Source organism: Acipenser ruthenus, chromosome 24 (assembly GCF_902713425.1).
Source record: "Acipenser ruthenus chromosome 24, fAciRut3.2 maternal haplotype, whole genome shotgun sequence".
Lineage (NCBI taxonomy): Eukaryota > Metazoa > Chordata > Actinopteri > Acipenseriformes > Acipenseridae > Acipenser > Acipenser ruthenus.
The window spans coordinates 2,604,002-2,615,261 of NC_081212.1; the positions used below are offsets into that span (position 1 = coordinate 2,604,002).

Sequence of the window (11,260 nt, forward strand, 5' to 3'; positions counted from 1 at the left end):
CCCACGCCTGCGATTCACACGTTCAGGGCTTTATTCCCTTGCGGTGGATTAAGAAGCTGAGCGGATGACTGTAAGTAACTGTGCGAGTGCTCCTTCATTTAGGGAAACCTTGCCTGGACGAAGCCTTCTTACGTTCCCTCTTCATGTGCTAGCCGGCATGCTGTCAGGGATGGAAACATTACCGCATTCTCTCCTGGGAACACCCGCAGAATTGTGATCAATGACGTGAACGAGAGATGATAATAATAATAATAATAATTAATATATCTGGAGTGGCTGGTGCTTCTTTGAGTGTATCGTGCATTTAAATAAATGTTTGTGCAAGGATGTGCATTGGCGTTGTTCTGGCAGTACGTCATTCACACTAAGAAGCCCGGATCTGACTTCATAAAACCAGTCCTGTATATAAATATACTGCCCTCCTTCAATGCCTCACCATCGACAAGTCACTGGTATTGCTTCCTGCTGACACTATATTGAAAGTCCTGTATATATATATACAGCTGTAAAAGGACCCTTCACTATGAACTGTTTAAATCTTTCACTTTTTTATGTGCAAGTCCAGGGATGGGAATAAGACTCCCGTTGAGAGGCAGTTTGATCCATTCCTTTACTAGGAGTTTAATAAGACACACCTTGAGCTTGTTACCTGTACACCGTGGATAACCAAGCTCCTAGTAAAACCTGGAATGGGTGAAAGTGCTATGCAATGGGAGTCTGATTTCCATCGCTGATGCTCTTTTGTAATTTTAAATATATATATATATATGTTTTGTATTACATATTATGAGATGGCGTGTCTGTCTGTCTGGCTGTGTGCGCAATGCTGCATATTTACAAGCTCTTATCTCCGGAACATCTTCTTAAAAACGATGTCTGCTTTCCTGTAACAACAAGATCCCGAGATTAAAACGGAGCCATCGCTCATTCTGAGATAAAGAGTTCCTGCCGTGCTGTCACACTGTGAAACTCGCGCCAATCAAACAGGGAATCAGTTCAAAAGGAGCCAGCAGTCTGCTACCTCGCCGTGCAATCAGATGTGTTCGACCCCCAGCTACTCGCTGCCCTTCCAAACCCCCCCTGTAGCCACCCCAAGCCCAGCTGTTCTTGGGCTGCCTAGGAGACCATGTTCCATAACAAGACCTCGAGGTCCGAACGTGACCGGGGTAAGGTAGCAAAGGACAGGGGGGCGATCAAAAAATAAACTACATCTTGTGACAACCACACTTTGCAAGCGGGTGCAGGGCAGAAATCAGGGGCCAAATAATTGCTTGGAAAAAAAAAAAACATAAAACCTACTTGTCTGGATGTCTGTCGCAACACTGCATATCAAAATGCCCTTGGCTCCAGGTGGCGTGGCCAAGTGGTTAAAGCAGAGGGACTGGGAGGAAGGGGGGGCAGTAGTATGGTCTAGAGCTTACAGAGGAGTACTGGAAGCGTGGGAGGGAGGCGGTGTGGCTCTTGTGGTTTGTGCTGAGAGACTGGGAGGGGGAAGCAGTGTGGCTTTGCTAAGAGTGATAGGGAGGGGAGGGTTTGTTGCCTTCAGATTCAAGCTGAGAGACTGGGAGGGAGGGTGGCAGTGCGGCTCTAGTGATTAGAGTTCAGGGTCTGGGAGAGAAGTGGTGTAGCCTTGAGATTTGAGCCAAGGCACTGGGAGGGAGGCAGTGTGCTCTGTAGAGGTTAGTTAGAGAACATCCTAACTGGAAGCAGGCTGTACAAACACCAGTCCAGCTCAGTAATCTTTGTTTTTACCTATGTAAAAGTTCATGTTTCCTCTCCTCAGTTCCAGCCTATTAGTCAGCAGACAGCAGTTACTGTCTTCCACGCCTTTTTTCTTTTTTTCAAATAAATATAGTAATTGCAGCTCCGACTGCCAAAACGCACCCTGTGGAAACCAAACCCATGTCCCCCCCAAACTCGTTCTGCAGCTTCCAGAGGCTGCCTGCTGCTGCTGCTGCTGCTCTGCCATCGCAGGGATCCAGAGCGCGTCTTCTCAAGAACGCAGGGATGGAGAGAAGACTCCCATTGCACAGCAGTTTGATCCACTAGGATTTTAATAAGACAACACACCTGAGCTTGTTACTTATTCACTGTGGCTAGTCAAGCATTACAGTACAATGTTCATTTTGTGATTACAGTGCATCCTGTTCAGAGTACTGCTCTTGATCCTTACTGAGAGTCTGCTCCAGTATTGTCGTTACAGTGATATTAAGATAATCTGCGATGTCCCTTATATGAGATCATCTTCTCCAGCTTGGCCAGGCAGAGGGGTGGGATGGTCACTGTTAGCAGCTTGATGTGAAGACCAATCTAGGAGTTTCTTCTGTGGGTCTGTGTTCTGTCTTCAGGACAGCCGTTGCTTTCTGCAGCACTGACCTCCAGACCTGGGATCAAATACACGTGGATCTGTGCAGTTCGGAATTAAATGCAATTGCAGAGTGACTGGAATGGAACCTGGGCACACCTGCGTGATTGGAATTGGAATTACACAGTATCACTGATCGACTCCAGTTCAATTACACATTTTCAGCACACAATTCTGCTGCAACTGTAATCATAATTCAAATTCAAATTCGTTATGTAATCAGGCACAGGCATCTGGAACAGCAGCGTTGAAAGGGTTAAAGCCGAGCGCGGGAAGCAGCGCAGCAGGGAGCGTGGCTCCCCGGATTGGTTCAAAGAGAACGGCAGTCCACACAGGAAAGGAAATGACATCATCACACCGGTATTCCCTGATTGGATCCATATGCTGTGTCGCTCTCTGCAGTGCCAGCGAGAGACCACTTCAAAGGCAGGGAGTCTGGGACACCAAGAGGCCAAGAAAACTGGGATTCGTACAAGTCAGTCTCAGTCTCTCTCTCTGACATTAAAGGACTTTTTGGAGAAGTACAACAATGTTTTATTAAAATGACCCGCCATACGGTAGCTAGTTTTACAATCAATAATACTAGCTGCTGTTCAGGCGATACAATGGACATTTTGGGCGCTTCTCCCAGACACCAGACTGTATGTGTTAATAGGGGGTTTTATATGGGAGGTCTGTAGATTTCGTTTTCATTATGACAGAGTAATCCACTGTTTTTTTTTTTTTTATGGAGGTGGGTCTTTAAGGTCTTTAAGCTTTGATGTGCAATCAGACAAAGCAGCAAGCTTCCCTTTCCTTTTGCAGGGTTTTAATTTGACTTTTACATTTATTTTGCCAATACAGTCAATTTCAACAAACAGGAAAACATTTGTACTAAATATGTTCATTGCAACACAGAATCCAGTCACCTCCGGGTTTCTGCGAAAGAGGGTGTGTGTGAGGACAGAGAGAGGATGAGAACAATCTTAACCAACGGGAAACGACAAGACAGCTTCCTCTTCTGTTTAATCTCCTTCTCTCCACTCTCTTTCCTGCTTCCCTTATTACTTGGGTATTTAGCAGATGCCTTTATCCAAGGCGACTCACAGAGACTAGGGTGTGTGAACTGTGCATCAGCTGCACAGTCACTTCCAACAACGTCTCACCCGAAAGACGGAGCACAAGGAGGTTAAGTGACTTGTTCAGGATCACACAGTGAGTCAGTGGCTAAGCCAGGATTTGAACCGGGGACCTCCTGGTTACAAGCCCTTTTCTTTAACCACTGGATCCTAACCCCTCCACTCTCCCTTCATGTTCCTTGTTTATGGCGTTTGTTCCTTGTTCTACAGCGTTTGTTCCTTGTTCTACGGCGTTTGTTCCTTGTTCTATGAAATAGGGCATTCTGACTCTGGGGGTGTAGATTAAATAGCATATCACAGGGATGTAAAATAAGACTCCCGTTGCACAGCAGTTTGTTCCATTCCTGGTTTTACTACGAGTTTAATAAGACACACCTGAGCTTGTTACCTAGACACACTGGGGCTCGTAGTTAAATCTGGAATGGGTGAAACTGCTATGCAACAGGAGTCTTATCTCCATCACCTTATGGAACAGCTGAATCACAAACGGTGAGACAGACCCTTCTAGTATATAAAGCAAGGAGCGGCACGATGCAGTCATCAGGTCTTTGTGACGTCACAGAGCACGGCTATCAAAGCACATTATTTGTTCACCTGTCTTGATAAGCAAGCAAGATGACTCACTGGTCTGGAAATTTTGAACCCACTGGCTGTAAACACACACACACAATCCGGAAGAAATGTGTTTGTGTCACCTGCTGCCTATACGCGGGGGCTAATCAAGCACATATTAACACCAGGGATGCCACTGCTATGCAATGGGAGTGTGATTGCCAGCCCTGTATCAGCACTGTGTGGTCCTGATCAGGCTGCCTGGGACCCCCTCCCTGACCCTGAGCAGCTTTATCTCAGCCCAGCACAGGCAGCAGAGTCACCGTGCAGGAGGGGCTACTGTATCTGACAGCGTACAAATAAACACGCAGCCCTCCAGTGAAGCATGGAAATAAAACGCCTTGGCTTATTTCAGAGCGTCGCTGTGTTTAACCACGGGGACCGCCCTGCTGAAATGCAAATGAGCTTATCCTGATCTGTGCACAGCTCTGGCACTCGCCTGCCTTCTATCAGCTGGCACAGCTTTTTAAATAAACATTAACCAAGGAGGCATACAGACGTGGACTAGCTCCTTTTGTGTGGAGGGGAACTGTCTATAAATAAGGAAGAGCTTTTAAAGTCAAGTCTCTCAAGTGGCCTATTCTCCACAGGGTCTCTCTCTCTCTCTCTCGCTCTCTCTCTCTCTCTGTGTCCCTCTCTCCTCTCTCTCTCCTCTCTCTCTCTCTTTCTCTCTCTCTCTCTCAGAGTTGTGGGGTTGCATGCCAGCAACGAGAGGAGAGATCCCTGTTACTACATCGAGCTGCTGAAAAAGTCAACTGGGCAGGATGTGAAGGTATAGCGAGTGACGTGGCAGGAAAAGATACGTCAACAGCAAAACAAAACGAGACTTGTGAAACCAGAGCCTCGATTAGCCAACCGAGCCTTTAAAAACACAACACGTCACTTATTAACACAGCAACTTCTGCTGTACACAGGGGTTCCCTAGCACTGCACTCCCCTCCAGGTGACTGGCTTAACAAGAATGGAAGTACCTGTTAGGAAAACGAACAAGTGCTTTTCATCGCTACTCTAAATGCAGTGAAGATCCACGCGGTCTCCCAGGACTAAGGGCTGTACGGCTACACTGACCACCCACAATGCACTGGGCTGTCGACACTCGGAAGCTTACTGATGATGCCAGACTCACAAACAGGAAGCAGCGTGGTGTAGGGACCGGCTCACTCAACGACACCAGCCAGCATTCGCAACTCATTGCATTGCTGAAACTCGTGCGACAAATTTAGCAAGCCATGCAGAACGCACTAAAATATGGTTAGAGAAAGGACAAAGCAAAGGATTCGCTCGACACTCCAACCAAGAGGACGTGTGGTTGGGATGTTACAGACAGGGTCCCGTGAGGCTTTACAAATAGGAGCATTTTCTAAGGATGTTACCCAATGACGCCACAGCTTTTTTGTTTATGACAAGTGTCCCAATGTCCCAGTACGTCTGTCACAATCTACAGCATATTATTTCTCCACAGCTTTCACCACTGTTTTTATTCTGGGTTCTGTATGTCCAGTCCATGGCAATCGTCTGACAATCACAAGACAGGCAGGAGGAAGTGGAGCCGTGGTAAACAGGACAGAGTGCAGCCAGTCCAGCCAGGGACTTACCCAGCTGTGTTGACTGGAGTCAGGTGACCAGCCTGCCCCACTTCCCAAGAAGTCTCTACCAGGAAGTGTCCCAGGTTAAACACTAGCAGCCAATCACAGCCAGACAGACCAAAATAAACCAGCAGAGTACACAACACAGACAGGCCCAGGTGAAAGCAAGTATCGCGTTTCCTGTACAATGTCATTAGTATAATAAACACTGCATTTAAAAAAAAATAAAATGTGTTTAGCTTGCATTTTAACAGCTTGAACTACAATGTTGAAAATGCAAACCGACCGTCGAGAACAAGGTATGTTTGATGCCAAGTGGTTTTGAGAACAAAGCAGCATTAAACAGTCAAAACATCTTGCTTCACTAGCACAAATATATCTTTCCACTTCAGACGCAACAAGCTGTTAAAACTGATTGCAGAGCTCCACCCAGTGGGCTGTCAGGGTACTGCACATCTCAGCAGCCAGGCTCAGAAGCTATGTAGTAAGCTGAGCTCTGAGAAAGAGAGAGGGATACCATAGAGAGCGAGAAGCAGGGTAGTAGACTCTTACCTTCTGGGCTGGGACCGGCGCTCCTCCTCCCCACTGTCAACCTCCTGGGAAAGAAACAGAAACCAGTCAGTCTTCCAGACCTCCAGGAACATACAATACAGCTCTGATGTGTTCCCATTTGAGACACATCCATTGTGGAAGTCCCAGATGTTGTTACACCTATTAGCGTGGTTACGACAGACTGCAATCACAACGCAATCTTTGCTGTATGGAAGTCCAGTGAACTCACAGTCATCCTTCTGCGGCGGCACAGAGACCTTTTTCAATACAGGAGGCTGCCATACTGCGTGCAGCCACAGGAGGGCAGTGGTGGAGCCTCCTCTCTTACACGCACACGCTTAATCTGCTCATCTACTCCTCTCCTAATCCCTAAATCACTTCACTTTCTCTGAAGGGATAAACCATTCCAATCCCCACCCAGCTCTGGATTATACAGCACAGCTCTGAACTGAGAGAGAGAGAGAGAGAGAGAGAGAGAGAGAGAGAGAGCTAAGCCTGGAACAAAGAAGGACATGACTGAAGTATTTAAAATCTTAAAAGGAGCTGACATAGTTCACACAATCCATTACTGTAAGCGTAGCACAGAAACCAGGACCAGAGGACACAGCTGGGAATGTAGTGGAGACAGACTCGGAACAGAGGAAAAGGAGACATTTCTTCACACAGAGAGTGGTGAGGGGATGGAATGGGCTACCTAGCCAAGCTGTGGAGGCAGAATCACTGAGATCCTTTAAGATCCAGCTTGACAAAGTTCTGAGATCAATCAGCTGCTAGGAACCTGGCGAGCGCTGATGGGCCGGATGGCCTCCTCTCGTTAGAGCATTTTCTTATGTTCTTAATCCGAAAAGTGTGACGTACAGACCGACACCCTGCAGAGGAAAGCAACAGAACGAAACTGCATTCACACTCTCACACTCACAAATCCACTTCCTGAAACAACCACTGTGTAGAGAGAGAGAGAGAGAGAGAGAGAGAGAGAGGGAGAGAGACACACGCACACACTCTACATGAATGGGTCACAGTGTTTGACTGGCCAGAATTGTCACTGACCTCACTTACAGATGCCTTTGTGATGTGTTAACTGGTTTCCATAGTAACCATGCTACTCCACGGATGGGGAGGAATCCAATCAATCACTAGCAATCTACCAGTGCCGTTGCCAGGCAAATAACATCTGCACAGATACCGTGCAAACTGTAGTGTTCTACAGTCCCCAGTTATGAACAGGTTTTTTTTCTTTTTTAATTTTGTACAGCTGTACTTTTTTTTTTTTGGTTTTTTTGTGTTTTTTTTAAATTTAGTCGTTGCCAATTAGTTTTTTTTTTATTATTTTCTCCCCAATTTGAAATGCCCAATTATTTTTAGGCTTAGCTCACCGCTACCACCCCTGCGCTGACTCGGGAGGGGCGAAGATGAACACACGCTGTCCTCCGAAGCGTGTGCCGTCAGCCGCCCGCTTCTTTACACTCTGCAGACTCGCCGCGCAGCCGCCTCAGAGCTACAGCGTCGGAGGACAACGCAGCTCTGGGCAGCTTACAGGCAAGCCCGCAGGCGCCCGGCCAGACTACAGGGGTCGCTGGTGCGCGGTGAGCCGAGGACACCCTGGCCGACCTAACCCTCCCTCCCCCCGGGCGACGCTCGGCCAAATGAGCGCCGCCCCCTGGGAGCTCCCGTCCACGGTCGGCTGTGGAATAGCCTGGACTCGAACCGGCGACGTCCAGGCTATAGAGCGCATCCTGCACTCTAGCGAGTGCTTTTACTGGATGCGCCACTCGGGAGCCCCCCAGCTGTACTGTTTTAAAATAAAGTGTACTATATTATAACTGAAAGCTGCTTGTATTGTATTGTACTGTTCCCCATATTCTAAACATCTCTGTAGCCAGTTCTGAATTGCAGGGATGTTGAATAAGACACACCTGAGCTTGTTACCTATACGCTGGGGCTGATCAAGCACATAATGAAACCTGGAATGGGTGAAACTGCTATGCAACATATTCAATACAATTAAATGGAGACGTCAGGGAAGCAAAATCTTCCAAGTGTCTCTAGATGTTCACACCTCTCTCTCTCTCTCTCTCTCTGTAGTAAACACTACTCTCCAGTACTCAGCTCATCAATGACCTCTCCCTGTCTGGACACAGTCCGGAATGTGATGCTTGTCCTGTTTATTCCCAAACTGGAAACTGTCTGTTTACTGAGAGCTGCTGGAGAGCCCCCCAGAATACTCACTGCGACTTTAACCCCTGACTCTCCAACCACTGCATTCTGACACATCATTGATGCATTGAGATGGAGAACCCAATACTATTGAGTTGCTGTAAGCACTGCAGTGGTACTGGATTAGTGTAGCTCAGGAACTGATTCCAGATCAAGCAGGGACAGTTACAGGGCTGGTGTAAAAGTGGGAGAAGCAAAGTTAAATATACACCCTACTCCCTACAATAAAGAGAGGGACACAGCACACAAAAAGACCACTCAGAGCTCTATGCAAAATACAGAGGCTGTTCAGAGGACCCTGGGGAAGACAGCCAAAGCCCTCTGCTGCAGGTACTGTGCCACCACATCCACAGAAAGGGTGCTCCCTCCAGTCCTGGGCAGGCTTGAGCCATGGAGGCTGAACTGCAGACTAACGGCTTATAGCAACTTCCAAGGTGTTTGTGGTGATGTGTCTATCCTAATACAGTGAGCTGTAACCATCAAAAAAGCCTGATATTGACCATGTATCCAGTACAGCAAACGTCATGAAATGGCCATTTCATACTGGAGTATCGAGTATAGAGTAAAACAAATACTGTACAATGCAAGACTTGTATTCAAATCACCACACATTTAAATACTGACTCATTTCTCCTCTCCAGTGTTTTCTCTCCCGCTGCTGAACACGTTTACTGTATATGAAACTTTTAACTTGCTGAGGAGGGTGAGCAGCGAGATGTGAGAAGTGGTAACGTTTGTAAATTTGAAACTTAAGTGTTAAAAAAAAACACACTCGCACGCACGCACTTCCCCTTTAAGTCCAGGTCAGCACACTTCTCCAAACAACCAGAACAAAAAAGGCTCACAACAGCCTGAGACGAAGCCTCTTTGACTGGGTACAGCAGCTACTCCAGCCCCAGGCTCAACACTTCACCCGATTTAAAAGCGGCTCCCACTCTAAAGCGAGGCTTGAGGCGGCCGTGTGATAAAACGGAGGCAAGATTTAATTCAACAGAATGAATAATAAATCCTAAATGCAAGACTAACGGCGATGCGGTGTAAGCACCGTCCGCTCGGGTTATACCAGAGCAGCGATGACAAGCATGAAGAGACAGGCCTCAGTGCTGCTGTTAGGAGCAGCGGAAGAAAGGCAAACATGAGCAGCCTGCCAAATAGCGTCCCAGCCCCAGCCTTTAACCACATAAACACACACAGCGAGGCATTTATATTACAAATAAACTACTGCGCATTAATCCTGATACCTTACTGAACAAAAAGGTCTGCGATTCAGAACCAAACACCCCCCCCGCACAGTATACAAAATATGAAACGTTTGTATTAGATATTATACACAACACAGCAGATGTCAAATCCCAGCCCTGGTAAAAACAGTTATTAAGGTTACAGGTATTGTTAAATACAATTATACTGTATAAAATTCAAAAGAAACGATCAGATCCCACGTCACATTAACCGTCAAACACGTTTGAGTCGATTTCTTACAAACAGCTCCTCAAGATTTCACTTGGTCGTTGTTTCGTTTCAAACAGTTGTTTCTTTTTATTTGTTTCATGTCGAATGCTGCTCTTTTTTTTTATTTAACGCGTTACAGCACGTCAGCGGTGAGTGTTTACATTATTGGTTCAATTATTTATATTGAAGTTATATTGAAACAAAACTGCTAAATATGCGAAATGTTCCCCGTGAGGTTGGAGCTGGCGAGTTTGGGTTTTTGAGGGGAATGTATTTCACTATTCCCCAGTGTAGCGGGATACATCGTCAGATTGATATATTACAATCGATTGTGATTCAAAGTATGATTTATTCAATGACATATTTATTTTTTGTAATGCAGTATTATTGTACTGTACAGTTCCTTGTTAAGGTGGGACTGCCCCCGGATTCAAATTACGCGACAGTGGATTACATTTACGTGTTTCAATCAGCCAATTCATAATCAATTACCAATCGATTGACAGTTATACAAAAGCAAGCGATTTGAAAACAAACCGGAAAGACAGACAGGGGTGACCTATGATTAAGATCGCAAACAATCGCACGTACAATAAGCATAACTATATACAGATACAACTCGCAAGCAGCACAGTAAAAATAACAATAAGAACATCATAATATTATTAAAGTTTGCAAATCTGTGTGCGGGGCTTGGAACCAGCGCGCCTGCGCACTGCTGCTGAGGTGGGACGCTATTCTGCAGTCCCCGAAGACACAAAACCACAGAAAATCCACCCAAAATTAAAACGAAGCGAAACTCACCGAGACGGAAGGACTGGAGGTGGCGCTGGGGGTAGGGGACCTCTGCACAGTGACTAACGCCATTTAGGGGTCGGTGCGGACCGGCAAAGACATCACTCCGGGTACACCGCCTCCGCCTCTGTGTTTCCTTATGAGACGACTGGGGAGCTGCAGAGCCGGCACTGCGCATGCGCCCTACCAGACCTGTCAAACGCAGGGTAACCCGTGACATGCGGACCTCGGCCACTCGTGAAAGCTGCACACTCACACAGACAGTCATGCATATCTTATTTCACATTCTTGGGCGTGTCGTAGTGGGAGATGGGGGGTCCTCTCACAGTACTTTCATAACGCACAAGCGTGCATGTAAATCCATAGGATTTCAGTGTTAATAACTGAAAACATAATGACCACATGAATTATTCTGTATTTGGTTTGTTGAAAGTGTTGAAGCAAACAAAAAAAAAGGTGTTATTGTATTTCATTATTAAAATACGTTAAATACATAAATCACGCTTTAAAAAAAAGACGTTTACATAGATACATAAAGAAAATCATACGCATTTCCTGTCCCT

General features: G+C 46.4%; 1 protein-coding gene across 2 annotated transcripts in view; it reads right to left on the bottom strand.

The window, feature by feature from the left end:
- The window catches only part of LOC117430650 (protein phosphatase Slingshot homolog 2-like), a 36,627-nt gene extending 25,696 nt beyond the window's left edge, over positions 1 to 10,931 (bottom strand). For both annotated transcript variants that reach the window (XM_058997952.1, XM_058997951.1), the window contains exons 1-2: positions 10,707 to 10,931; positions 6,234 to 6,277 (exon numbers count right to left, since the gene is read on the bottom strand). In XM_058997952.1, coding sequence (XP_058853935.1) covers positions 6,234 to 6,277; positions 10,707 to 10,769 — 107 coding nt within the window. In that variant the 5' untranslated portion in view covers positions 10,770 to 10,931. The remainder of the gene's footprint in view (positions 1 to 6,233; positions 6,278 to 10,706) is intronic.
- Positions 10,932 to 11,260: the final 329 nt, after the last annotated feature.